A 24,421-nucleotide genomic window follows, 5' to 3' on the forward strand; every position below is an offset into this window, starting at 1 on the left:
AAAGGCTATGGAAAATACTGTGCCGACGGTTTAACATTCATCGAGGGTTCCAAGGCAGAATAACACACTAAACTTACTAAAATATGAAAGTTATTGTTTGAGTACCGGAATTTTACAGCACTCCATTACAAAAGAAGATGATTTCATAGTAGTAAATCATAAAGAACAAATCATAAAAATGTACATCCTTGACCAATAGTTATCTAAATTTTGGCTCTACGGATGACTCGTTTAAAACCTTGAAGAAATCTCAAACACATGACAAACAAAATCCATCCTCATGGCTCGAAATCGTTCGATGGCTATAATTTTGGATCCACAACAACAGTTTCAACAGCAGGAGAGTTTGCTGGAAGCTTGTTTTGCCTCATCATTCCCGTTTCTGGTAATGCTCACCCTGTCTCGAGACAATTCCGCTTTGTAGGAATCAGAGTTCAAAACCTTCCTGCTGATGTTGTTGTAAATCTCCCTGATGACAATCTCAAATGCCTTCTTCACATTTGTACAATCCAGAGCTGAGGTCTCGATGAAAAAGAGCCCTTCGGCTTCCGCAAGGCTTTTTCCTTCGTCAATCGATATGTCTCTGATGTCCTCCAGATCGCATTTGTTGCCGACCAGCATCTTCGCAACCGCGGTGTCAGAATGTGCTGCATTATGATTTCAATCACAAATGAGATGCAAAAGAACATTCAGCTCGACACCAAGTCAGCCAAAACTCCAAAGTATAAACTATAAACTACATCTGATGCACAAGAATCAGCTGATGACAAGCTGAACATGTCAAACTAAACAGGAAAAGAAACAAAAAATTCAACAATTGGATATGTATGACGCCTTAATCTCTGTTTTTAATGGATTGTTGCACATTCAAATTTCAACTAAACCCCTGTGACTTCCATTATAGTTTCAGCTACTGCTCATGTCACAGCCTGAGTAACAACCTTCAAGGCCGATAGCAAAAGAGACCACTTCTACACTTTGCCTTTCTCGTCTAGATTATAACTTCTGGTTTGGACTAATTAAGAAAAAAGCTGACTTCAACAATCTGCAATGTCCTTCTTATCATTGAGGTACAGTGGCAACACATCAAAGCACTCGAGTGCGTAGTAGTAGAATAGTTCTGAATGTAACTGTGTGCTTAAAATAGAGATAGAAAGCCATAAAATACCTGTGAATTTAAGTGTAAATTTCATCTAAAAAACAATAAATAAAAAAGAGGGATTTCACAATACCAAATAGACTTGGATATCTTAAAATTGTCTCTTTGCTTATAAATATATCAGAAGCTCTGAACATGATTGCGTTTAGGCTGAAATCTCACCTTTCAATTTTGTTCGAAACATTTAGACTCCTTGGCTTTAGTTGTTCTCTAGATAATCCATTAATGATGGGAAATCTTTGTATATGTCTGTGATGTTCTTAACAGAAGCTATCTGTAAATAGTATCTTTTTTAGGTAGAAATTGAAGATTTATGGAAATTAAATTAATAATTAATGAACTATTCAGACTAGCCATTTTATGTATAACCCAATTGAAGCAACATTGATTCTATGGAAGAGTTGAGAAATCCGGAGGCTAATACCAATCCAACTTTCTCTCCGTTGAGGCAGCTGAACATAACATGTTGCTATCAAGATCAGCCATGACATGGAGCTTCACATATTTCTAATTCCACCTGAGTAATAATTCGAGATGATTTCATAAGGCAGACCTAAACATCAGATCTTGTGATTTCATTTTCATACAAAGAACAACAAGAAAAGGAATTACCCAAAACCAGCATATATGTTAGAAGAAGGTGAAGATAATAGATCAATAGCAAGATGTCAGATCTACCACAGGAAAAGATCCAATCGTTGGTGAAGATAAGAGAACAGTAGGAGCAGATTGAGGTCAGGGACTGAAGTAGGTCGAGGTCGAGAAGAGGGAGCAAAGGTGGGATCTTTGTGAGCGTCTACGTACTGTTGAGCTCCTGAAGCCAGCGGGGGACGCTGTCGAAGGTGGTGCGGCGGGAGATGTCGTAGACGACGAGCGCGCCGACGGCGCCGCGGTAGTAGGCGGAGGTGACGGCGCGGAAGCGCTCCTGGCCGGCGGTGTCCCAGATCTGGGACTTCACCTCCTTGCCGTCGATCTCCATGCTCTGCGTCTGGAACTCCACCCCGATGGTGGCCTTGGAGTGGAGATTGAACTCGTTGCGGGCGTAGCGCGACAGCAAATTGGACTTCCCCACCGCCGAGTCGCCAATGATCACGATCTTGAACAGGTACTGCTCCGCATCCTCCATCCTCTCTCTCTCTCTCTCTCTCAATCTCTGGAATCTTCACTTCTCTATATATTCTTCCTTCTGCATCTGTGTATGATGACGGAGAGAGAGTGCGCGCGTCGGAGTATTTAAGAGGTGGTGGTGGTGGCGTCCTCTCTCTCGGTCGCGGTTGGTGGTGTAAATATGTGCGTTTGAGCTGGCTGTCTATTCTTTTGCAGGTGGGAGTCGATTCAGGTGGTGTGACTCGGCAGTAGATATGATGACGTTTGATCCAGATAGATTTGGTAAGTAGATTTGTCGTAGATTTACTTGTTGGGATGGTCATATGTAAGAGTGTGTGTGTGGGGGAAGTCAACGCAATGTTGACTTTAGGAAGATCTAACATTATTGTTTATCGTATGAAAGAACAATCACTTTTTAGCATTATAATTATATTTTATTGACCAGTGCCAGGGTGTGATAGTTTTTTTTTTTCTTCTTATTTCGTAATATTCCTATAATAATTAATAATAAAAACTCATCCTTTTTCTCTTGATTGTTTATTGTTCTAAGAACAATTATCATGAAAAAGCTAGACACCAATATAACAACAAAAAGGACTAAACACAATTAGCACATCTTATTTTTCACAGCATGGGAGTAAAGACATATCAAACACTTGCGTTTGTTATGGACACAACATTTGGACTGCGCATGAATCATGGCTTTGTAGGAAACCAAATCTGGTCATGTGTGCACCAATAGTTGGACTCATTTGTCAAATACCACAATTTATGTCGAATACCACAAATCACATGAAATCACAGCTACATTTGTGTGCACTACTGCTACATGTCTATCACACTAAATTTAATTCCTGGCATATCTGCCAATATACACATCTTTCCAAGAAAAACTCATTTGGATGCCACCGAGCCGGTTGACCTCTGTTCTGCTTCTTCCTCTCCTGGGAGATGTGGACTGATACTGGTTGAATGTTGAGGAGACGCCTGAAGATGATAACCAGATCCTTGGTTACCATGAAGTATTCTTAATCAATAGAGCCCCTCAGAAACATTCGAGTATTGCTTCAAGGATTCTCTTCTAAAATCTCACAAGATGGCTGGTCTACTACAGTCCCCGACTGAATCAGTTCTTACATTTACTAGACTGGAGACAACAATCGGACGAATCATTTGAAGATAAGCAACATGTTGAACCTGATTTACACATGGTTATATATATATATTGATGTCGTTTTGAGTTGCTGATCAATTGGATATTTGTAGTTGCTTTCATTTTTCTTTGGCCTCAACTGACACAGCAAACTAGAATGCCATTTCTTGCAAAATTTGAAGAGTCTTCTGGTGAACCTAAGGCAGGGAACAAAAATTTAGATGCAAGTTACGATGTCCCAAGAACATACCTTTTGTAATGATCGTAAGTGGATTAAACAGTTACCCATTCTAAATGTTGAGCTGTAATTCCAGATACGTTCCCTGAATAGATTCCACCCAGGACCTAACAAACCAAAAACAGATTGGCAGCATAACAAGTAGAGATTATGATTGTAAAGCTGTTACCATCTGAATATCATGTTGCCATGGAAATTTGCTCTCAGATAATCAAACATGGCCATGAACATAAATTTCAATAAGAACATGGTACCTTAGAAACGGTTTCAAGAAACATGCCAGGGCGAACAGGGCGTGGCCTGCGACCTGTGACACTTCCCTGAAAAACATAAATGTACTTAAAAGGAAGGATAAGTTTGTATTGTTTTCTGCAAGGATTTTACTAGACAAAATTAAGGCAGCAGAACGAACCCTTCCTGCAAAACCACCAAGAGAATTCTGTTCGCTGTTAGGATCTTCATCCCCACTACCTACATTGTCTGCACCTTCATTTTTCCCATGCATCACATCACTTATCATTTTCTGGACAGTGCTTCCTGGTCTCAAGGAAACCAGCTTGCTCAAGAAGTTCACCTGCATTTCCATTAAGTGGTGTTGTGCAACACAAGTTGCAAAGATTTAGAAAATAATTCAAGAGAAAAGAAGATCCAACTGAAGAAAATTGTTGTATAAACGAGAATAGATAGGAAAGATCAATAGAAAAGATTGGCCAAAAAAAGGAAGGATACAATACCAAAAGACAAAATTCTATACAAATGTTATAAGATCCTATATGGAACACATCATCAAGCTACAATTTCACTGCAAGAAGCTAAATTAAGGAATATTTATAATCTTTGTTATGCTATCTATCAAGAAGCATCTTAATAATCTTTGCCACATAGACAAAAGAATAAGGGTGCAATCAAGACTTCATACTGTCTTATTCAAGAAGAATGTAATAAAGCCATATGCAAGTGGATGAATCAGTCGAGATGTACACTTTTTGCAAGTTCTTGAGGGCTGAGGCACAACCTTGATTAAAGACCAAACATGCAAGTTTGACTAAGTGAGGACTGAGATGACTAGCCAATTATTCTAGCAATTGAACAGAAAAAAAAGGTTCCACATGTGAAAAGAACAATCTATTGCTCAACAGGAAAAAAAATAGAGAAAGAGACCTCTGCTTCGGGTAGAGTATTCAGACCACGATCATTTCTTTCATCCAATAACCCACCACCCATCATATTGCGAGCTTCTTCTCTAATTAAAACAAGCCTCGCAAGCAACTTCCGATCAGGAATACTAGGTCTGGATTCCATTGTCTACAAAGTAATAAAGGCAATAAGAACTCGGAAAAGTTCCTTGCTCATGACAAATTATTACTATAAATTAGGTTGTACAAGATACAGTATAGCACAAAAAACAAAAAGTATAAGATGCAAACACTTCATAACTTTATATGCACCCATACTCGAAACATACCCAACATACAGCAAAGAAGGACTAGAATTTCACAAGAGGCTGTCAAACAAAAAACTAAGGCAATCAAGGGATAAGACTTGATTCTATGTGAATGTTTCAACATATACAAATAATATATATAATTATAGAAAGCTTAGGTTTAAAGTATCTGAAGCATCAAATATATGCAAATTAGTTATCAACATTTCAGTCACCATTAATATGTTGTCCAGGAGATAGTGAAACAACGATGAAGACAAAGTGACATATAAAGCATCTTCACTACCAAAGTGCTTGTAATGAACACCTTAGCAATACTGTGATTTCCATAGAAACATGTGTGTTGTCATGTATTGGCTAAATCCTTGAGTACAAAGCATTTGATCAACGTCCAAATGCTCAAAACAAATTAGAGAATGTGGCATCAGTAGAATTACTTCCACATAGTTATCTTCCATTTTCACATATAAGCAAGGTGATGATGGTTTGTACCGATGCAGTAATACAGAATAAAATGTAACCTGGTAGAAGTTGGCAGGCCTTGTGGTCCAAGGTTAAGTAAATAAAATAATAGAAGAGTGACAAGGTACGGCATATGCTAGAGCCAAGAGAAGCCAGAATGTGTGTCATTCATACCTCTAGTAGATCATCAGCCTGGTTAGCAATATCATTAAGATTTGCCCCTGGGAGATGAACTTTAAGGCCCTTCTCACTTTTAAATACACCTCCACCTGCAGCAACCCGTCGTAGCAATTCATGCCTGCTCTCTTTATCTGGAGTTCGGCAAAGAAGGCCAATTACTTGCACCTATGACAAAACCCCAGTTAATGGTACAGAAATATCATCAAATTTCTGCATAGAAAAGAACGAGACTCACATGTGGCGGACACTTCTTGGCCAGATGGTCCAACACTGTTTGCTTTACCACCTCTAAGAGTGACTTGCGCTGGATACAATAACAACAAGTTACTTCTGCACAACAAGTGTTTAATATATTGGTGGAAATAATGCAAACAGATGGCTAATATTGCAACAAGCACTGTCTTATGTACAACTTGAGAAAGCGCCCAAAAAAATAAAAAGAAACTCCAACAACAATCTCGATGACATAATAGTGCAGTCGCAAAATAGTGTCATTTGACCAATAAAATGAAATCTGGTTGAGTAAATACCTGCTAACAGTGAAGAAAGATACTACTGCAGATATGGAGCTCATGATGCAGCTAGATGTTTCATAATAAAAAAGCATGCTTGATTGGCACAATACATTCTACAGAGATGGCAGAAAAAACATAGTCTCAATACGATTGTTCAGCTACCAATAAACTTCTCCGAGATCGACCATGTATTTTAAATTCCAAGTAATTTTTCGCTTACATCTTTCCTGTTGGACATTAGTTCCCATAGGACAGACTTCTCAGACATGAGAAGTACATAACATTCGGTCACATTTAGGTTTGCATCACAATCAAGGGGCAAATGGAATTGCAGAAAAGATTCTTCGGAAACACAGCAAAGAAGCGAACCTGGTCATCATTATCCTTCTCCGCCATCTGGATCATGTAATCGATCGCCATCATGAAGCCGGACTCCATCTCGTCGACCCTCTTACCGATCACACCCTGGGCCGCGATCTCCACCGCCACCCTCTCCGAAGCCTCGTCCATGTCCATGTCAGCCAGCTGCGCCGCCACCAGCACGGATCATAGTCTCACGCGGAACCAAGCAAACGGGAAAACCATTCATTGAGCTAGAAAGGTACCAGATTGACCATGTCCTGGAGAACAGAGGTGACCTGCTCGCCGCCTCGGAGGAGGGCTTCGTACTTGGAGGAGTCCCACTTATCGTCCTCAGCTTCCGGTGGCTGCCGATGCTGGAAAGAAGGGAAGGGAAAGGCGGCATCGGTTTGGGTGCTGCGGCAGAGGGAGAAGGGGGGTTTCTTGCGGGCCTGCCGCCTCCGTTGATGGCAGAAGGATCGGAGTGAGAGGAGGACAGGAGGGGAGATGATGAGGGACTTGGGTGGGAGAGAAGGGAAGCAGGGGGAGGAGGAGGGAGATGGAAGGAAGAAGATGGCAGATCTCAACATCACGGTTTATCTTCTTAAGCGCAGTGGAAGGGGTTTTGGCGGTGACACGCCATAACAAGCAGCCGACCACACTGAGGTTCTCGGTCCTTTATTTGGGCCATCTTCCTCTTGATGGGCCGGCTCAAAGTATGGCAAATTGGTAATTACAGCCTCATGATATTGTGCTTTAAAAAAAGTGCAATGACATGTGAACATCGAGCAACCGACTCCAGTGAGGTCTTCGGGTTCTTTCTTTGGGCCTTCTTCCAATTGATGGGCCGGCCCACAATATGGCAAATTGGTAATTACAGCCTCACGACATCGTGCTTTAAGAGAAGTGCAATTACGTATGGGCAGTGAACAACTAACTATAGTGAGGTCTTCGGGTTCTTTCTTTGGGCCTAATTCCTACTGCCGGGCCGGCTCGAACGATGGCAAATTGGTAATTACAGCCTCACGATATTGTGCTTTAAGAAAAGTGCAATTATATATATTATATATACACATTCTAACAATATTATGCTTTAAAAAATGTGCAATACATTCGGTTGTAACAGCTCATTTCAACGTTTCCTCTGACCGAGAAGGGTTTCTGCAGTAAGCAAGACAGTGCAATGGGGAAACCCAGCCAGCAAATTGCTTGTCTTTGAGCATGCTCTGACCTTATCCGGCCCTGACGAGTCAAACCGTGGCAGCGTTCGCTGAAGTACACGCGTGGTTGACCTCCAAAGTCCACGCGTGGTCTTTATCTCCCTCGGATGGATAAGGATCGATTCACACCCAACATGCATGCTTCATAGTTGCATAATGTAAGCAGGTACAGTGAGCAGTGCCACTAAGATTGGCTACATACGTACAGAGAGAGTGAGAGAGAGAGAGAGAGAGAGAGAAGAAGAAGAAGAAGAAACCAGGAAATGCTACGGTTTCACCCTGTTTAATTTTACGCTTGTGATGATGTGTTTGCATCGATGAAGCACAGGATCCGTTGGACGGAGTTGGCAATGTCTTCCGCAGTGCATAGGGATTCGCTTGCAATCTGTCAGGTAGAGATGGGTCGCGCCTCAGTAGCAACAAGGCGAAAGAAGTGTGAGATCGATGAGCAGAGTGAGCTGTTCGATTACCTTGACGTTGAAGGAGTAGAGAACGGTCGGCTCGATGGTGGCGATGCTGGTGTGGAGGATCGCCAACTGCAAGTCCTCGAGGGCTGCGATGGTCCTGATGAGCTGCCTCGGCCGCCGACGAGAGAGGATCTTGATCATGGCGTCGAAGCCCAGCAACCTGACCTCGACGTCGGCCAGGCAGGACCTGTTCTCCGCAATCTCCTCCCGGAGGCGGCTGCTGTGGTCGAGATCAAGAAGATTAACCTGGTGGCGCTGCTGGAGAGGCAGCGGCGGGCCATCCATCACCGATTTTGGAGCTTTGCCACCGCCGAAGAGTCTTCGTCTCTTTTGGGACTCCAGGCGTTGTAGGAGTTGCTCTAACTCTCTCACCAACTCGATGGCTCCACCCACTATGGACGCCTGGTCTCCCTGCATGAATCAAGGGAACAGGAACACTTATCCTGGCTCTTCGTTCTTGTGGATCCTTGCAAGATTCTTAAGCTCAATCTCGAATCTTAATATGTTTGTGATCATACCCTTTTCACATAAGATCCGGGCATGAGAGATCTCAGCACCCGGAGATGCTCATTCATCTGCCTCCTCCTGTTGCGTTCCACTGCGATGTGCGCCATCCTTTGGCTCTCCACCTCCTCGCTCGTCTTCCAAGCTCTTGCCCTCTTCCGCCGGTTCTGGAGCTGTCGCACCTCGTCCAACCTACTCGTAGCTGGTGGAGGAGGAAGAAGCGACGGACGCAAGGCGGTGGAAGAAGTCACCAACTCGTCGTCATGCAACTTGAGGAAGCAACTCTGGTCCTGAGCAGAGACTTCGAACTGGTTAAGCGCCAGCTTCGATCCGAGCTCGGCAAACTGCATGACGTCCAAGGAGATCTGGGTCGAGGGCGTGGGATCGCTCGGCATGTCTTTCACCATGTCGATGCTGTTCTCCGAGCTCTTAAGTGCCTGCAGCAGTCAAAGTGAGGCCAGGGAGGCAACGGCAAGAAACAAACAAGCTGAAAGTAATTGCGTGGATGGTTGGTGGCCTTCTTCTACCTCTTTCTCAGTTATATACGATCATACAGGAGCAGGCCCGGTGCACATGGACCGAGAAATCAGTGCAGCAGGCCACAGCAAATACTGAAAAGTTTTAGGCTTCTACTGAGAGCCATCATTATCCCTGGAAGAAGACAAGATTGGAGCATCTCAGAGTGAGGAGAGGGAGAGGGAGAAATCTGTAGCAGTAGCTTCTTATCGCATGGGTTCCAAGTGTGTCTGGGTTTTGATTTAGAAAGCTTCTCAAGCATTGATTGAAGCAAAAATGAAGTCCACACCTCTGTATATTTATGCTTTTCACATGGTGGAAATCTCTCATCCACTCCTTTTTACCTTTGCCTTATCTTCTAGCTTGCAATTTGCATGTGAACTTTGATCAATCAAACCTCAAGGTCAGTCAGATGACTGTCGAAGAAAATAGTCATGAGAAGTAAAGAAAAACATGAAAGAATGTAAATTAAGGGTGGAAGAGCTTTGCTTGGTTCTCAATGAAGTGAAAGAATATAGAACTTCGACATTAGCAGAAAAGAAGATTTCCTTTTGTTCCATTTACTTACAGATCAAACAAAGAATAGAAGAAGAAGCGACTTCGATAATGGAAAGAAATATATAGATTGTCTTATCTGTTTACAGACATGAGTTAAAATCTTCAGGGACAAAGCCAATAAAGATATCCATCTGCAATGTTCTATGACAATTCTTCACTTTGACTTCAATAATGGCCACTCAGAAAAGAAATGCCAGCTTTTGTGTTCCTCCTTGGATTTTGCTGGTACAGAGACATCCTTGTTCTCTAGAACAAAATACCTCAATCTAGAACAAAATAGTAGGTGTTTCCACACATCCTATGATGGCAGTGCAATATTCCTCCAATAATATGAGAAGCCCATAGAACACTATCAGCTTACATGAGACATCCTATTAATTAATGTATTTATTGTATGATCGAAAGGTGTCCTGTAAAAATATTTTGTACATAATTTAAATTAAAAATTATGGGGAAAATTATATATATAATTAAAAACATGAATGAAATTTTTATACACATGATTGGCCAATCAGGACTTTGGAAAGAAAGGGTCCCACACGGATTATGTCAAAGTGCAGAATAACATTGGGACCCTTCTCTGGTCCAATGAAAAAACAGGTACGAAGAATAAGTATGTCACGTAGATGACGGATAATTTTACTATTTGTTCTCACCTTCGAGTTTACCTCTCTTGTGAATGGTAGAAGTCACCATTAGCATTGGGACCCACTTTCAGAAGTTGACACTCGTGAACGCGCACCCGTCTGTTGTTTCCAGTTTCTCTTTATTCTTTTTGGAAACTTCCAGAGCCACGTGTCTTCTGATTATTACCCTGAAACTTACCTCTTCTCGTGAGCGGAAAGGGTCACTATTAGCATTGGACCCCACTCTATAAGGAGACCTTCGTAAAGGTAAACGCGTACGGGAAGGATTTTTATTGCAGTCGGATCTCTACACTTTTCCGTTTTCTTTATTCTTATTGGAAGATTCGAGATCCCCATCGCCGACGAAAACTCCTCCCGCCAACCTTTGTACAACCCCCCTTTTCCGCCTCCTTTTCTCGTCATGTAATCTTCTCTCTCTTTCTTCCGCGTAGTGATTCTTCCTCCGCTGTTCTCTCTTCAAGAGGGAAGAAGTTGACTCATATCCTTATTCGACATCATTAGATTTCAATTCAGTTCTTAGATTTCTTCTTCTTATTCTCTTCATATCGATCGTTTAATTCGGGATTTTGCACTCTTGTTGATCTTAATTGGACGATTTTAGCGCGATTTTTCGTTTTTGAGTTCTTTATTTGTTGTTAATTCGATCGGAATTTGTGTTTGATAATGTGTTTCTCTTAATTCCGATTCACGGGGAAACCAGAGGGAGGACGATCGACAGAGGGCTCAAGCTCGAAAGTCTCAGGTGAAGCAGCGAGACGACGGCCTAACCCCTGAACAGCGCCGCGAGAGGTATCCCTCTTCCCTTGATCTGATTGATTAGCTGATGGTCGAACGGATCCTAAATACGTAGGCTGACGGGGTAATTAATTGGCAAAAAGAACTGATCTCGAGTTACGTTGATGCTGTGCAGGGATGTGAAAGCGCTCCAAGAGAAGGCAGCTAAGAAGGCTGCGCAAGCAGCAGTAGGAGTCACTACCGACTCGAAAAACAAAGGCAACGCAAAGAAGTAGCAACGGGAGTTCGATCCGGCAGGTTATTCAGTTTAAAGGGCATCTCTATTTGACTGTCATGATGTAACTTGCCTTTCTTTTCCTAGTGGTTCTCGTCTCTTGATGTCTCTTAATCTGTGACTGAATGGTCATGGAGGTTTTACTCTAATAACTAGAAGAAGACTGCTTGCTTCTCATAATCCATTAATTTTTATGGTCTGTGAGTTGCATTAACCATTTATTTTTAGCTATGCTTTACTCGATTGGATTCTGTTAAAACATGGATCAGCAAAGGATATCTCTTTATATATAATATGTTGAAAGTTACTGTTTGATCTGTATATTCCATTGTATTTGAGGAACTTTGACAAAGCAAATATTGTAGAACTTGGCTTGTTGGTGATGGCAACCAGGAACCTTCGATTACAGGAAGGGTTTTTTTGCTAGTGTAATATATTCACCTTTTTTCTTGTTGTGTTTGAGCAATTTTATCTTTGGATCCGGGCATACTTGGAAGATAAAATAAATATTGTGAATTCTGTGTCTTTTTTTTTATTTTTGATGATATTTTGGACGTTTGATCATTACTTTTGACTGTTATTAAGAAGATCTTAGTTAGCTATCTTAGATGGTCTTTGTAGCAAGGTCTATATATTTGACTTGTTTGTGTAGTCCTGCCATAATGACTATTTAATTCCTTCTCCTGATCTAAAATAATGTGAAACAGGTTTTCTTAATGTGGTTGATAGGACGGGGAACATAGATCCTTTGATCAATAAAATGATCGTCATTTTGCGTTGATAGTTTAATGAGAAACTTTTGTGTTCATCTGGGGACATTTTTTTGTTTGTCATTGTTCTTTGGACATTTGCATTTGATTCGTGCAGGACTTTAATTTGTTTGAAAAAGACTTTCGGGACCTCTTTTTTCCAGTTTGATGATTTGTGGCATTGCAAAGCAACTCTTTAAGGCTACTCACGGCTATGCCGAGGGTCCAAGCAAGTAAGGGAATGCCAGGAGTGAACCATTATACTGTAAGCCTGCCATTTCATGAGTTTGTGCAATTTCGAGTTTTAGCAATTTTCAAGGAGTTCCACTTGACCCTACTGTTTTTAGAATGAAATCATTGGTCACCTTTGTTATAAACAAAACATGGCACAATATGGTTCACAGATGTCTAAGTTCCAAGTAGCAACATTACCATGGCATCAATGCTTAGACCTTTGTTATAAACCAAAAACTTAAATATATAATTAATAATTGCTGGTCTTGACCATATGTATGCTTGTCAAGTATGTTACTTGGTGAAGTATGATAGGGTATATTCTGGTACCACCCTTGCGGCAACAGTCAGCAGGCACGTCAGTGCCAACGCTGAGCCTCAGGGCTGATATGGGGCACTATGTCGACACGACACCTCGGACTCGGATGGGACGATCGCCTATTCTCGCGCTATCCGAGGCCGTACAAGACAGTGTCGCAATGTACAAAGCCGCTCTGGAAAGCTCGGAACGGTGTCGTGCGGTGTCGATCCATGCAAGTCGGTCGGTGCCCGCATGTAAGGTACAAGCCGGCCGCCCGAGGAGTTGGCAGCTATTAACAGACCATGTACGACGGACCTTCGTTCACAAGTATAAGAGTCAACCTCCTGACCAGCGTCAGGGGTGGAACTTTGAACACTCAAACTCCCCCGAACACCACTCAACACTGACTTAGGCTTTAGAGGGGTCGAGTCGAGAAATCCCCCTCATGACTTCGGCCTGTGTGCATGAACTTGGCACGGAAAGAGCGGCAGCCGGACGAGGGAGGAAGAGCAACTCCTTGCTAGACATCAGATCAATTCTAGAGACGAAGCTCGGATCGAACCTGACGTCGCCCACCTTTGCCCGAGCATCCACGTGGGTGACTCTGCGCACTCAGGATTGGATCAAACCGTGCCGACTCCTCAGCCTCGGCCACGGCATAAGGATACCCAACAAAGTATATTTTCTCCATCTTACCTTTCTGGTGCCTGTTTATTGTTCTTTAGATTTCCAGATGTTGCTTTTCAAGGTAATTATAGGATGATTCATGTAGCAAATAGGTATCAGGTGAGATACTGTGTGATTATGTAGATGAATCTCATCTTTTTCTCTCTTGTTTTCTAGTCTGTGTAATTTGCTGGATATGATTACGGCTTCATGTTTCTAGTTTGGATGCTCAGTGGCATATAATGATTTTTTTTGTGTTATTAGATACATCAGAAAACGCTTACATACACTTCTGTTATTAGATACATCAGAAAACGCTTACATACACTTTTGTGTTATTAGATACATCATAATGAGTCAGGACAATCGCTTAGAATTTAGAATGCTAGTGATGTCATTTACATTTGGTTCTTAGAAAAAATCGATGTGCTGAATTTTCAGTTACAAAAAATTTTGTTGGCAATATTGCTTGATTAGGTGTAACTTGTTTGCTTGGCAGTAAATAGTAAATTATGATCAAACTTTTGGGATATTATAGTCAATCTATCACATCGAACTAAGAATGACATTCTTTCTTGTGATATGAAATTGATAAGCCTGATGATTAGAACATGCATGCTGTATTTCTCACGGGGAGAGAAATCTAAGCCTGGCATTTTGAATACCACTTTATAGGAAGTGTTATTCTATTTGGATAAGTGTGTGTATGTTTGTCTGCGATATTATAGTATAGACTGGGTAAGTGTATCGAGTATCGCAAAGATATTCCACCATGAATCATCAGATCAGTGAGGTTCAAATCTGATGGAATTCTCGGGCATTGCGTACATTTACGCACCCCACAATAATCTTTTAGCTGCCTTATAATCCTCAAATTCGAATTTGAATATGGTATTAAACGGTTATTAATTATCACGCCACAAACCTCTCAGCTTGATAACAATTGATGGGAATGTCGGAAGAATTGGAGGAAAAATAATTAAATACTAGGCTCAAACAACCGCATAAGAACAGCATTTTTGTTAGCTCGATGTGTTTGGACAATCCAATATGAGTAGGAAAGGAAGTGCAGACTGTGTATTGAATCAAACGGCCTCACAGAATGCAATTCCCTATCAGAATGATCCATCATAATCTATCGGAGTATATATTACCAACACAAACATAATACTTGGACATAATAAGATTGAATACAGATCAACGACAGTCCCATGCATATGTTCCTCGAAGGACCACACAGTAGTGGGCATGAAGATTATAACAGATCACAATAACAAGGTTGGAATTGTACTAAAAATGCAATCCAACACACTGATATTTAGAGTTCAGAGAGAGAGAGAGAGAGAACACCTGCACACTCGAATATAGTCGGGCTGCTCTTCTCAACAAGAATAGGAGCACCAACTGCAGACATTTCAGTTAGCCTGCAGAGATCTTGGTGGTGGATGCTTAATTCTGACATGCGATAAATTTCGGTGGCAATCATGGGATATTTACTTGAAACTCCCTCCAGAGCACAACAATTGTCACCTTACGTTTGGGTGGCATCATCATTGATGAATTGTCGGTATGATTGGGATCTAGACATAGTTCTTGGAGCTTCCTTGCCCCTCATCTTGTCGATTCTCTGTTCCAGCTCAGATTTTGCTTTCGATTGGATCTAATACGTAGGCTGTGGAGGTTCTTGCTCATCGCTGAGAACCCCAATGCCATCTGGTGACCCACCAACGATAGCCTTGGCAGTGGAGACACTGTCAGATGAATCTATATTAAGGAATAGGCAGACCACAGCGCAGTCATCAACCCTCGAGGTCGGATATCTAAGCCTCCAGGCTCGGCCTGCTGATTCAACAACATAACGGGCTGCAGAGGACCTTGTGGAAGCCATAGCAACAATGTCTACCACCTCTTTGTTGGATAATACATCCCAAACCTGACGAGTCAACCAAACATGTAAGGATAATGCTTCATAAGCATTCTAGTCATGTTATTTCGTAAACTGCAAAGAAAAGAAAAAAATCTGACAATAAGTTCAGGGAATTTTGTCGGCTCATACTAATGGAAAATCATAATTCATCTCACCCCATCAGTGGCCAAGACTATAAACTCATCTTTATCTGTGATGCGTCTGTATGAAATCTCAGGCACAGAAATCAAACCAAAATCCTTCAAACAAAAATCCCCAAAAGCTCGTGCCATTGCCAAGCCCGGAGAGTTAGCATTAGGCAGCCATAATCGAGCCACCTCTGGTTCATCACGAAGAGCAAAAACACGGCCCCTGCAACGTCTAATTCTTTCTGCTTCCCCTGTAAAAGAAAATTTCATGGTCAAAAAAACAATCGAACAAATTAGACAAGTAGCAAAGTAGTAATAAAAATATTTCGGGAATCCCTACCCACCTATAAGTTGCTTTCATGAGAGAAAAATATCTAAATAGAAAAATAAATGGCAAGACCATTGGCTAGATCTGTTCTACAAGTATATTTAGCAGTTGGCTTATGAAACAGATCCATTTGTGTGGCTGCAGATATAACTATAAAGAACTACATTAAAGGAACAACAATCTAGTATCTTATTGCTCTCAAGCAAAATATCTTAAATCAATGTTGAAAGAGTTGCCAAGTCTCTCAAATCAACGAGAATTTAGCACTTAAAAAAAAAACGCTAGTTAGCAAATCAATCATATATAAGCCAACTGAGTTACCTTCATTTATGGTACCAAGGAGGTTAGCAATTTAACCATACAAGATATTTATAGTACCATTACCATGGTTGAAATAACCAGTTCAAATGACCAGAAGATTCTCCATCACAAGTATATAGAGATAAATCTCTCGCAGATTTTAACAACCCAAAAGGTAAAATAGTCATATCCATTAACATTTGTGCAAAAATGATTTCAAGTATACAAAACATGCCTGCAAGAACATGTCGGTGCGAATATGTAAAATATGAACTTACGTACTCAAAAAGTATAAGTGAAAAAAGAGGAAAATCATACTGGGAAGATTTGGTTTAAGGTCCACGGTCAGCTGCACCGCAACCAAGGTGTTATTTTGATCTCTAGTCCCCAAAACTGCTCTCGAGTCTCCAACATTTCCAATGACAAGATCTTGACCCTAAGATGAATAAAACCCGACTTAGCAATACATAATTGTATATATTTTTAAATAACCAATTAAACAGAACATTTTGTCATTTCATTAAAAACCAAGATGGGAAACTAATGGCTCATAATCAACCTGCTTAACCAAAGTAACAGCTGTTGTCCCACTATAGAAGCAATCAATATCTGGATGCAGTCTCAGTTCCTTATCCACTTTTCTAAAAGCCTTCAGGAATGGGTCTCTCAGTGTTGCTATGATTTCCGAACGCTTGATCAAATCCTTGAAGCCAATGGAAGCTCTGAATTCTTCATTGAGACACACAGATGATGTTTCCTCTGAATCCATGCTTTTACTGAGATTGTTCTCTTTACATTCATCATCTCCTATATTTACTTCCCATCTGGCACGCAGCTTTAGTGGGAGGATATCTCTTACTTTTTTCGCCACCATGTGGCCATTTGGACCATGACCATCAAAAACTCCACAAAAAACAGTGTCACTTCTACAGCCAAAATTCTGCATAATTGTCCAGATAACATAAGATGATCATTAAAATGACAGTGTTCAAACCGGAAATAACTTCTAAAACAACCAATAGCAGGAAGCAAAAATGCCATTGACATGTCATATGCTAAATATAAAGTATGGCAAAAATTGGTACCAGTAGAGAAAACAATAAGCTATAATGCACAGATTCAGATGATGATTAATTTCAAACAGAAGCACTTGAATTCGAATCTCTATGCTGATAAATGGAAGTCATTGGTTTCCTACTAAATAATACAACAAGCATATAGTTTGAAGAGCAAAACTTTGTATACAGAATTGATATCGATCCGAAACAAGAACAAAAGTAAAAAGGAAATTTCATAAAATTCAAGACACATGGTAACTGGAAGAATCAAAACCTGAGACTTAAAAGAGTAAAATTGATTCCAATTTTGTTACTAATTAGAGAATTCGACATTCAGGAGATGAAGAATGATGAGATCAATGAGCAAAAAGACAGGTAGGTAATAAACAAGCCACTGGATTTTCTGCTCCTGGAACATGATATTAATTTCTACAATGCAACTGGACTGTAAACACAGACAAGAAGAACTACCACTAGATCCAGTAGAAGGCATAACATGGCACATAAATCAATGTCTACTCTGGTATCACAAACATCAAGCAAACCATTAGCTGGAAAAGAAAAGGAAGGCAACAAGATGATGAAAGCCCAAATGTCGAATCTAAGCATGGAATCATTACACCAAACACCACCACCACCAAGAATCTGACGAACCTCCCAAACGATCATGGCATCCTGGTTGATGCCTTTCTTGCCCTGCCGGGAGAAGAGCGAGGCGGCGCTGCTGGCGCCGTTGAGGAACATCCTCCCGGGGATCCGATGGAGCTGCTCCTCCGGCAAGCCACTCATCTGCCTCCTCAGGCTTCTCCGGCGCCGCCTGGTCCCTGACGCCGGCGACGCGGGGGGCGACGAGCTGGAGCCGCCGTTCCGTCCTTCCGGCGACAGGCAGGAACCCATTGGGAGGGCCCTGATCACGTCTAGTACGCACTCCAGAGCCGCCAGGCAGCTGAACCAGACGATTCCACTTGGCGGATCCGTCGAAACCCCAAATCAAAACACGCTCCCCCACCCACCCCACCTCTCTCTCTCTCTCTCTCTCTCTCTCTCTCTTACGCCCTTTAATCCGATCGATGGAACCCTCTTCTTCTCTTCCAAGTTTCTTCCTTTTCTTGCTCCTTATTGCAGCACGGACAGATTCCGTGGAATTCCTGGAACAAAAGCTCCACTTTTTGGAGGAATCAAGATCAGCAAACAGGGGGAGAGCAACCAATCACGAAACAGATGTGTGAACGAACGGTATACATAAAGAAGGATAACTACTGGACAGGGATGATAACAAAGGATACCTTGGATGAAAGATCACTGCAGAGGAATCTAGATTCCCATGAAAGCTTTTTCTATTCGAAGAAGGAAGAAGAAGAAGAAGAAGAAGCAGAGGTAGATGCGTTATGGATAGAAGAAAGAGGAGGATTAGGAGATCTCGAGGTTGAGGATGGAAGATAGAACCCTAGATTCCATCCCATTCTCTCTCTCTCTCCGTTCTCCCCTTTCTTCATCCAATTCCGCGGCTCGCATGCTTTCTCGTTTTATTTCCTTTTTTTTTTTTCTGAGACACTTTTTTACAGCATGTGAATTATCGTGCTTATTTCTCGTTTTTAATTTTTAATAAATACTTGGGAGAGTCTCATTAAGAGCACGCTATATATTTTTTGGATCATTAGATGTACTGTTGTTAGGGATGGTTACGTGCATCTTCAGGCTCACGCGGAATTATACTTGCTGAATCTACAAGACATGTAGCATATGTGATGAGATTAGCAACGTCCTAAGGTATCAGTTATCAGACGCGTCGGTGTCTATCATGCTACATTGAGGCGTCAATCATGTGGAATTTATTGTTCAGGTGTCAATTATGTAGTATTAAGGTATCGATAATTCGATGCTAAGATATCAGTCATGTGGCATCGCGGTTATGCTAAGATAACCCAAACCCCTAGCTTCGACAATGGATAGGCAACTACCCCGATTACGTGGGAAATAATAGTTTTATTAAGAATTACATTATGTACCGATTCTACTATGCTCATCGACGCTAAGACAAACCACTATGCCATGATGACCATAGTAGAGTCGGGACATTATGTGATTCTAAATAAAACTGTTGACTCCCATGTAAACGATGTAGTTGTCGGTCCATTATCGAAGTTAGGGCTTTGGGTTGTTTCTTTTGCATTGCCATTGTAAATAGTATTTTGGGTCATTTTGATTTTGTTATCGAGTGCTTTGGATCGCGTTGACCATGCCATCATCGAAGGAAGTGCTTTGGGTTATTTTAAATGTGCTATCATCGAAATGAGCCTTTTGGGTCATTGTCAAATGGAGCACTTCGAATTATCATCGAAGGGAGTACTTTAGGTTGTGTCAATTGCACTATCATTGAAGAGAGCGCTTTGGGCCATGTTGGATGCATCATCATCGAAGGGAGTATTTTAGACCGTGTCGAATACGCTATTATCAAATGGAGTGCTTGGGGCCGTGAAGATCGTCTTATCATTGAAGGAAGCACTTTAAGTTATTTCAATTACATTATCATCGATGAGAGCACTTTGGACCCTTTCAGTTGCACTATTATCGAAGGGAGCACCTCGGGGCATTTCAACCAAACTATTATCGAAGGGAGTACTTTAGGTCATTTTGATCACGTTATCATCGAAGGGAGCACTTTGAACCATTTTAGTGGTGCTATCATTAAAGAGAACAATTTGGGTTGATTGGGTCATGTTATCATCGAAACGAGTGCTTTAGGCCAATTTGATCACACTATCATCGTAAGAAGCACTTTGAACTGATTTGACTACACTATTATTAGAATGAATGATTTAGACCAATTTGATCATAGGGGTGATTTTTTTTATGCCAATTTAGTTGTATCCTGAGAGATGATTCTAGATTGATTTAGTTTGCATCGCTATTAGGAGATACTTTTGGATCAAGTTGGCTGCATCATTAAGGGATAATTTTTAGTTGAATTTAATCTTGTCAGTGTTAGGAATTGTCTCCTCAAGTGGTTCAACTATATTATTATCAAGAGTCATCTCTTCAGGGGTTTATTCATGTTGATATTAGGAACTACTTTTTCAGGGGTTTGATCGGGAACCACCTCTTTGAAGGTTTCAACCGTGTTGATATTAGAAATCACATCTTCGAGGATTTAGTCATATTTGTGTTGGGAGTCATATCTTCACGGGGATTTGACCATGTTAGTATCAAGAATCATATTTTTCGAGGTTTGATCATATTGGTGTCGGAAGCCACCTCTATAGGGGTAACCACCGCTTTGGGGGTTTAGCGATGTTGATCTCAAGTATAAAACCTCTTCGAGGGTTTAGCCATGTTAGTGTCAAGAAATACCTATTCGAGAGTTAAATATTTATATCAAAAATCACTAATTTGGAGAATCACTTCTTAGAAAGATTCAGCCATGCTGGTGTCGAGGAACACCTCTTTGAGGGCTCAACTATGTTAATATTGAGAACCACCTCTTCAAGGACGATTCTACCATGTTAGATGTTGTAAAATACCTTTTAAGAAGGTTCAATCATATTGGTGTTATGAGCTGTCTCTTTAGATGTTCAGCCATGTTTGTGTTAGAAGTCATCTTTTTGGGGGAACCGTCTCTTCAAGGGTTCAGTTGTTGCAACCTTCCATGTTGCTGATCAACCCCAATAGTAACTCTCGTGCTCAGAGAGTTTGTGACATTCTTTTATTGAACCTTTCTTCTAGTGTCATTTTGTTATAACATAATTTGATTATCAGAGTCAACCTTGGTTTAAGTCTAAGTTTATCATAAACTTGATACCGGGAGATGAGTTGGTTCAATAAGAAATTCTATAATAAAAAAAAAATATCGGAGATATACTCGACAAGGCTCCTCCAATGCTTAAATTAGTAAGAGGTTTGAAAAATTCAATCAAGTATTAAATACAAAATATGTAATTTAGTAGAGAGATGAGAAACCTCTTGTGAATATACTTGAAGGCCTTTTATAGTGCTATTTTTGGATTGTTACACTTGTAAATATGCATTAATGTCGAGAAGATGCGGTTCCTAACGTCCTTGAGGTATCGATTGATCACATGATATTAAGGTGTCAGATCACGTAACGTTGAGACGTCAACAATCCGACTTTAAAACATCGATCATGTGGTGTTGAGATGTCAACTACACAGTAACAAGGTATCAATAATTCGACACTAATGTATCAATCACGTAGTGTCAATGTGTCAACCACATAATAATAAAATATCGAACACATAATGCTAAAGTGTTTATCTATGTTATTATTTTCTTATCGATATAATATTACTTAAAATGTCTTAATATTTTCGATATCATGATTTTTAAATATCATTAAAATAATTAAAATTTTAAATAATAGTTCACTTTCATAACTAATATATATTATGTGCTAAACTCAAACTTAGAGGATTTAAATATAAATTCACTAATTTTACATAGAGAATATATATATATATATATATATATATATATATATATATATATAATATTCACAATAAGAAAAAGAAAAAAAAGGTGCATGAAGAAACAGAGAGCGAGTGGCCTGCATGCGTAATGAACGCGGGAAGTTTCCCCATCCGTCGCCCTCAACACGAGCCGCTCGTCCACAACGGCACCACCGAGGAGTCCGACGCTTTAATGGCGCCCGTCTGCTCCTCCGTTGTCCGCCTCCCCTCCCTCTCCTCTCAGCCCCCAGTGCAGTGGCCTCCTTCTTGCTCCATCAATGGCGGATCTGCAGAAGCACCTCAAGGACCTGCTCAAGAAAGGGATGGAGGTGGTCGGCTCCTCCTGCAAGAAGGGCTGGTACCGAGTTCGAAATCTCAGGTGACGAAGCTGCTCCCGTCCCACCTCAAAACAGAAGGAGAAAGGGAAAGGAGGGGAGAAAGAAAGACTGTTGATTCGTCTTCTACCTCTCTTCTTCTCAGTAGATGCCCTCCTTTGTCTTCGTCTCTACCAGCAAAGTTAATGTACGTTTCAACTTGTTGCAGGTTCATCATCTGTTATCAGCAACATTATAGACACATCAATGCATCTATTGATTTGTTGTGTGTTGTTTCTTTAGTTTCAGATAATTCTCTCCTATACATATTATATTTTAAGACTCTAATCAACTTTGTTATTCGTTTGTTATATTACTTTATTTTCACATAAACCATTGAAGAATTAATGGATGATTAATATCTCATAGACTTTCACCAGATGGGAGTATATATTATTATTTATATTATTAGAGAGGTTATTTTCGTGAGTCGGAATGATCTTAGTATTCACCTTCAAAATTCTACTCTTTTGTCTGAAAATTTTCGAAGTGAAGCCAATCTGATAATATTTTATTTCTTAGCACTATATATAAAACCATTATTGTATTTTATATAGTAATTAAGAGTATGTAACTACATATGTTAATTTGTGTCTCAGGTGTGAAGTGCCGATCTGTTGTGGAGGTTTGCCCGGCAAAAGAGACAATGTTGAGACAGCCTGCAGCCTCAAGACATTTGTGTGTGTGTGTGTGTGTGAGAGAGAGAGAGAGAGAGAGAGAGAGAGAGAGAGAGGAATTTGATCGGGCAAGTTAAATGCAAATTGTATACTCTTAGATTAGCACTATAATAATAATAATAATAATAATAAAGTTGATTATGTGAGCAATATGTGATATTTTATCTTACTACTTTCCATAATCTAAATATGTATGCTTGTTAGGGTAAGAATTAGTCATCGATTGATATTATCGAGTTGAATCATGATAGTCTAGTTCTTAAAACTTATTATATTGCAAGAACAAATCTTTCAACATAAATACTCATAACTGGATGAGCTAATTAGTCTATCAATTTTATTTGATCTAAATTAATGATCAAAATATTTAAGTTGAAATTAATATAATATACTCATCAGATCTTTATAAGTCAATCTTAATCTTGTCTACTTTCGATGTGAGACTAATCGGAAGATTACATATTATTTCTGAAATAATAAATATTTTTTAAAAAATATTTTTTTTTTTAATTTTAGTTTACGATGGTTTAATAATTCTAAATAATTAAGTTGTACGTGATTGACCTAAAAAACCGACTATATAGAATCATTCCTAGCCAGTTGGATATATTCCCTTGTCAATATGAAATTGTGACAAGTATATGGTATCATTCATCTCCTTTGATCACACCATAATTCATTTCCGCAAAGAATCACTAATCCAGTAAACCCATAATGGGTCATGTCATACGTATGAATTAAACTAATCACGGCATTATAAAACGCGTTGATAATGACACACATATATGTCATGATTCTTCTAAACGAAGATTAATGTGATCGTGAAGGTCATAATTTTCTACAAAGCTTTTGATTAATCGTTGTACTATTATATACGTCAAGTCATTAAAAATGATGGACGTCAATCAGTATCGATCCTATTTATCGGCCATTTAGAACTACAATTAAAATATTGATTCTTATATTATAACTATTATTATTATTATTATTATTATAAATAACTATATCACCAATTCTTCTCTTTCTAAACGGAATAATTAGTGATTCAATATATGACTTTTTATGATTGAGAAACTATATAGGAATTATCATATTAGCTTAATGTCGATTTGGGCTTTCATTAAGTTAAACAATCAAGCAATTGTGGCCAACCAAATAGACTGCTGTTTAAGGTTAGTCGAGATATGAATCAGCGTTGTGTCGTTTAAATTTTCCTCGATACCCAAAACTCTACCGGCCTTTTAGCCAATAGCAATGCGGGTAGGTGACTGGTATCACCCAATCGAGAGCGAGAAGTCTCTCCATGGAATCTTCGGACTCGGGTTGCTACCATTTCGGATCCGGCGCAATGTTATTAGTTTTATTTATACCCAGTAGTCTACCGGTCTCGGGGCCCGCTATATTATTCCGTAACAATGCGGATGGGTTAAAGTGGTACATTGAAAATGGGGTACGAAAAGTCTACCTGAATGAATCTTCGGATTCGAGTGGCTTTCCTATCGGATCCGGCGCATTTGTTATAAATTTTAAGATGTACCCAATGTATTACCAGCGTTGGTAATGGGTCCCACTATATTCGTTAATGTAAGATATATTTGGATTGGTTTCAAGAACATCGGATTCGGGCGCATTGACCGCCTTAATGGACTATTCTTCTTTTATCGGATCCGAATGCAACGAGCAGAAGGATCCGTCGGA

At 40.2% G+C, this 24,421-nt stretch overlaps 4 protein-coding genes and 1 long non-coding RNA gene across 9 annotated transcripts; 1 reads left to right on the plus strand and 4 right to left on the minus strand.

The window, feature by feature from the left end:
* Positions 1 to 54: 54 nt before the first annotated feature.
* Positions 55 to 2,437, minus strand: LOC135620055 (ras-related protein RABA5e-like). Its single transcript, XM_065122650.1, has 2 exons — positions 1,964 to 2,437; positions 55 to 647 (listed from the first exon to the last, which is right to left on the minus strand). The coding sequence occupies exons 1-2, from the start codon at positions 2,283 to 2,285 to the stop codon at positions 331 to 333; spliced, it is 639 nt and encodes a 212-aa protein (XP_064978722.1). The 5' UTR covers positions 2,286 to 2,437; the 3' UTR covers positions 55 to 330.
* A 918-nt stretch (positions 2,438 to 3,355) lies between these two features.
* LOC103996031 (protein PEP-RELATED DEVELOPMENT ARRESTED 1 homolog, chloroplastic) lies at positions 3,356 to 7,246 on the minus strand. Of its 3 annotated transcripts, none has more exons than XM_065122651.1 (9): positions 6,864 to 7,245; positions 6,628 to 6,783; positions 5,979 to 6,047; positions 5,738 to 5,908; positions 4,819 to 4,962; positions 4,070 to 4,231; positions 3,912 to 3,977; positions 3,705 to 3,764; positions 3,356 to 3,607 (listed from the first exon to the last, which is right to left on the minus strand). In XM_065122651.1, exons 1-9 carry the CDS (start codon positions 7,185 to 7,187, stop codon positions 3,572 to 3,574), a joined length of 1,188 nt encoding a protein of 395 aa, XP_064978723.1. In that variant the 5' UTR covers positions 7,188 to 7,245; the 3' UTR covers positions 3,356 to 3,571. The 3 variants fall into 3 exon arrangements, with proteins under 3 accessions (XP_064978723.1, XP_009415104.2, XP_064978724.1); XM_009416829.3 differs by having other exon boundaries at positions 3,356 to 3,616; positions 6,864 to 7,244; XM_065122652.1 differs by lacking the exon at positions 4,819 to 4,962 and having other exon boundaries at positions 3,356 to 3,616; positions 6,864 to 7,246.
* A 455-nt stretch (positions 7,247 to 7,701) lies between these two features.
* LOC135618270 (transcription factor FAMA-like) lies at positions 7,702 to 9,538 on the minus strand. Of its 2 annotated transcripts, XM_065119148.1 has the most exons (4): positions 9,316 to 9,538; positions 8,803 to 9,225; positions 8,288 to 8,695; positions 7,702 to 8,202 (listed from the first exon to the last, which is right to left on the minus strand). In XM_065119148.1, the coding sequence occupies exons 2-4, from the start codon at positions 9,193 to 9,195 to the stop codon at positions 8,107 to 8,109; spliced, it is 897 nt and encodes a 298-aa protein (XP_064975220.1). In that variant the 5' UTR covers positions 9,196 to 9,225; positions 9,316 to 9,538; the 3' UTR covers positions 7,702 to 8,106. The 2 variants fall into 2 exon arrangements, with proteins under 2 accessions (XP_064975220.1, XP_064975219.1); XM_065119147.1 differs by lacking the exon at positions 9,316 to 9,538 and having other exon boundaries at positions 8,803 to 9,284.
* Positions 9,539 to 10,773: 1,235 nt separating this feature from the next.
* LOC135618272 (uncharacterized) lies at positions 10,774 to 11,472 on the plus strand. Its single transcript, XR_010488957.1, has 3 exons — positions 10,774 to 10,911; positions 11,210 to 11,298; positions 11,420 to 11,472. It is a non-coding gene; the product is annotated as an uncharacterized LOC135618272 (long non-coding RNA).
* A 3,144-nt stretch (positions 11,473 to 14,616) lies between these two features.
* Positions 14,617 to 18,723, minus strand: LOC103996028 (probable protein phosphatase 2C 33). Of its 2 annotated transcripts, none has more exons than XM_009416827.3 (6): positions 18,496 to 18,722; positions 17,864 to 18,374; positions 16,711 to 17,091; positions 16,470 to 16,587; positions 15,551 to 15,774; positions 14,617 to 15,401 (listed from the first exon to the last, which is right to left on the minus strand). In XM_009416827.3, exons 2-6 carry the CDS (start codon positions 18,104 to 18,106, stop codon positions 15,129 to 15,131), a joined length of 1,239 nt encoding a protein of 412 aa, XP_009415102.2. In that variant the 5' UTR covers positions 18,107 to 18,374; positions 18,496 to 18,722; the 3' UTR covers positions 14,617 to 15,128. The 2 variants fall into 2 exon arrangements, with proteins under 2 accessions (XP_009415102.2, XP_064978725.1); XM_065122653.1 differs by having other exon boundaries at positions 15,327 to 15,467; positions 18,496 to 18,723.
* Between the last annotated feature and the right edge of the window lie 5,698 nt (positions 18,724 to 24,421).

Source organism: Musa acuminata, chromosome BXJ2-8 (assembly GCF_036884655.1).
Source record: "Musa acuminata AAA Group cultivar baxijiao chromosome BXJ2-8, Cavendish_Baxijiao_AAA, whole genome shotgun sequence".
Taxonomy (NCBI): Eukaryota; Viridiplantae; Streptophyta; class Magnoliopsida; order Zingiberales; family Musaceae; genus Musa; species Musa acuminata.

Bases quoted from the DNA above. Each gene is read 5' to 3' on its own strand.
- LOC135620055 (XM_065122650.1), bottom strand. From the start codon at position 2,285: ATGGAGGATGCGGAGCAGTACCTGTTCAAGATCGTGATCATTGGCGAC. The intron at 648-1,963 runs GTACGTAGACGC...ATCATAATGCAG, and splicing joins CTGGCTTCAGGAGCTCAACA to CACATTCTGACACCGCGGTT.
- LOC103996031 (XM_009416829.3), bottom strand. From the start codon at position 7,187: ATGTTGAGATCTGCCATCTTCTTCCTTCCATCTCCCTCCTCCTCCCCC. The intron at 4,232-4,818 runs GTCTCTTTCTCT...ATGGAAATGCAG, and splicing joins ATACTCTACCCGAAGCAGAG to GTGAACTTCTTGAGCAAGCT. The intron at 3,978-4,069 runs GTTCGTTCTGCT...TATGTTTTTCAG, and splicing joins TTGGTGGTTTTGCAGGAAGG to GGAAGTGTCACAGGTCGCAG.
- LOC135618270 (XM_065119148.1), bottom strand. From the start codon at position 9,195: ATGGTGAAAGACATGCCGAGCGATCCCACGCCCTCGACCCAGATCTCC. The intron at 8,696-8,802 runs GTATGATCACAA...TGATTCATGCAG, and splicing joins CCGGATCTTATGTGAAAAGG to GGAGACCAGGCGTCCATAGT. The intron at 8,203-8,287 runs GTAATCGAACAG...TCTACCTGACAG, and splicing joins TCTACTCCTTCAACGTCAAG to ATTGCAAGCGAATCCCTATG.
- LOC103996028 (XM_009416827.3), bottom strand. From the start codon at position 18,106: ATGGGTTCCTGCCTGTCGCCGGAAGGACGGAACGGCGGCTCCAGCTCG. The intron at 17,092-17,863 runs GTTCGTCAGATT...ACAATTATGCAG, and splicing joins ATGCCATGATCGTTTGGGAG to AATTTTGGCTGTAGAAGTGA. The intron at 15,775-16,469 runs GTATGATTTTCC...TTTCTTTTACAG, and splicing joins CCTTAAACCAAATCTTCCCA to GGGAAGCAGAAAGAATTAGA.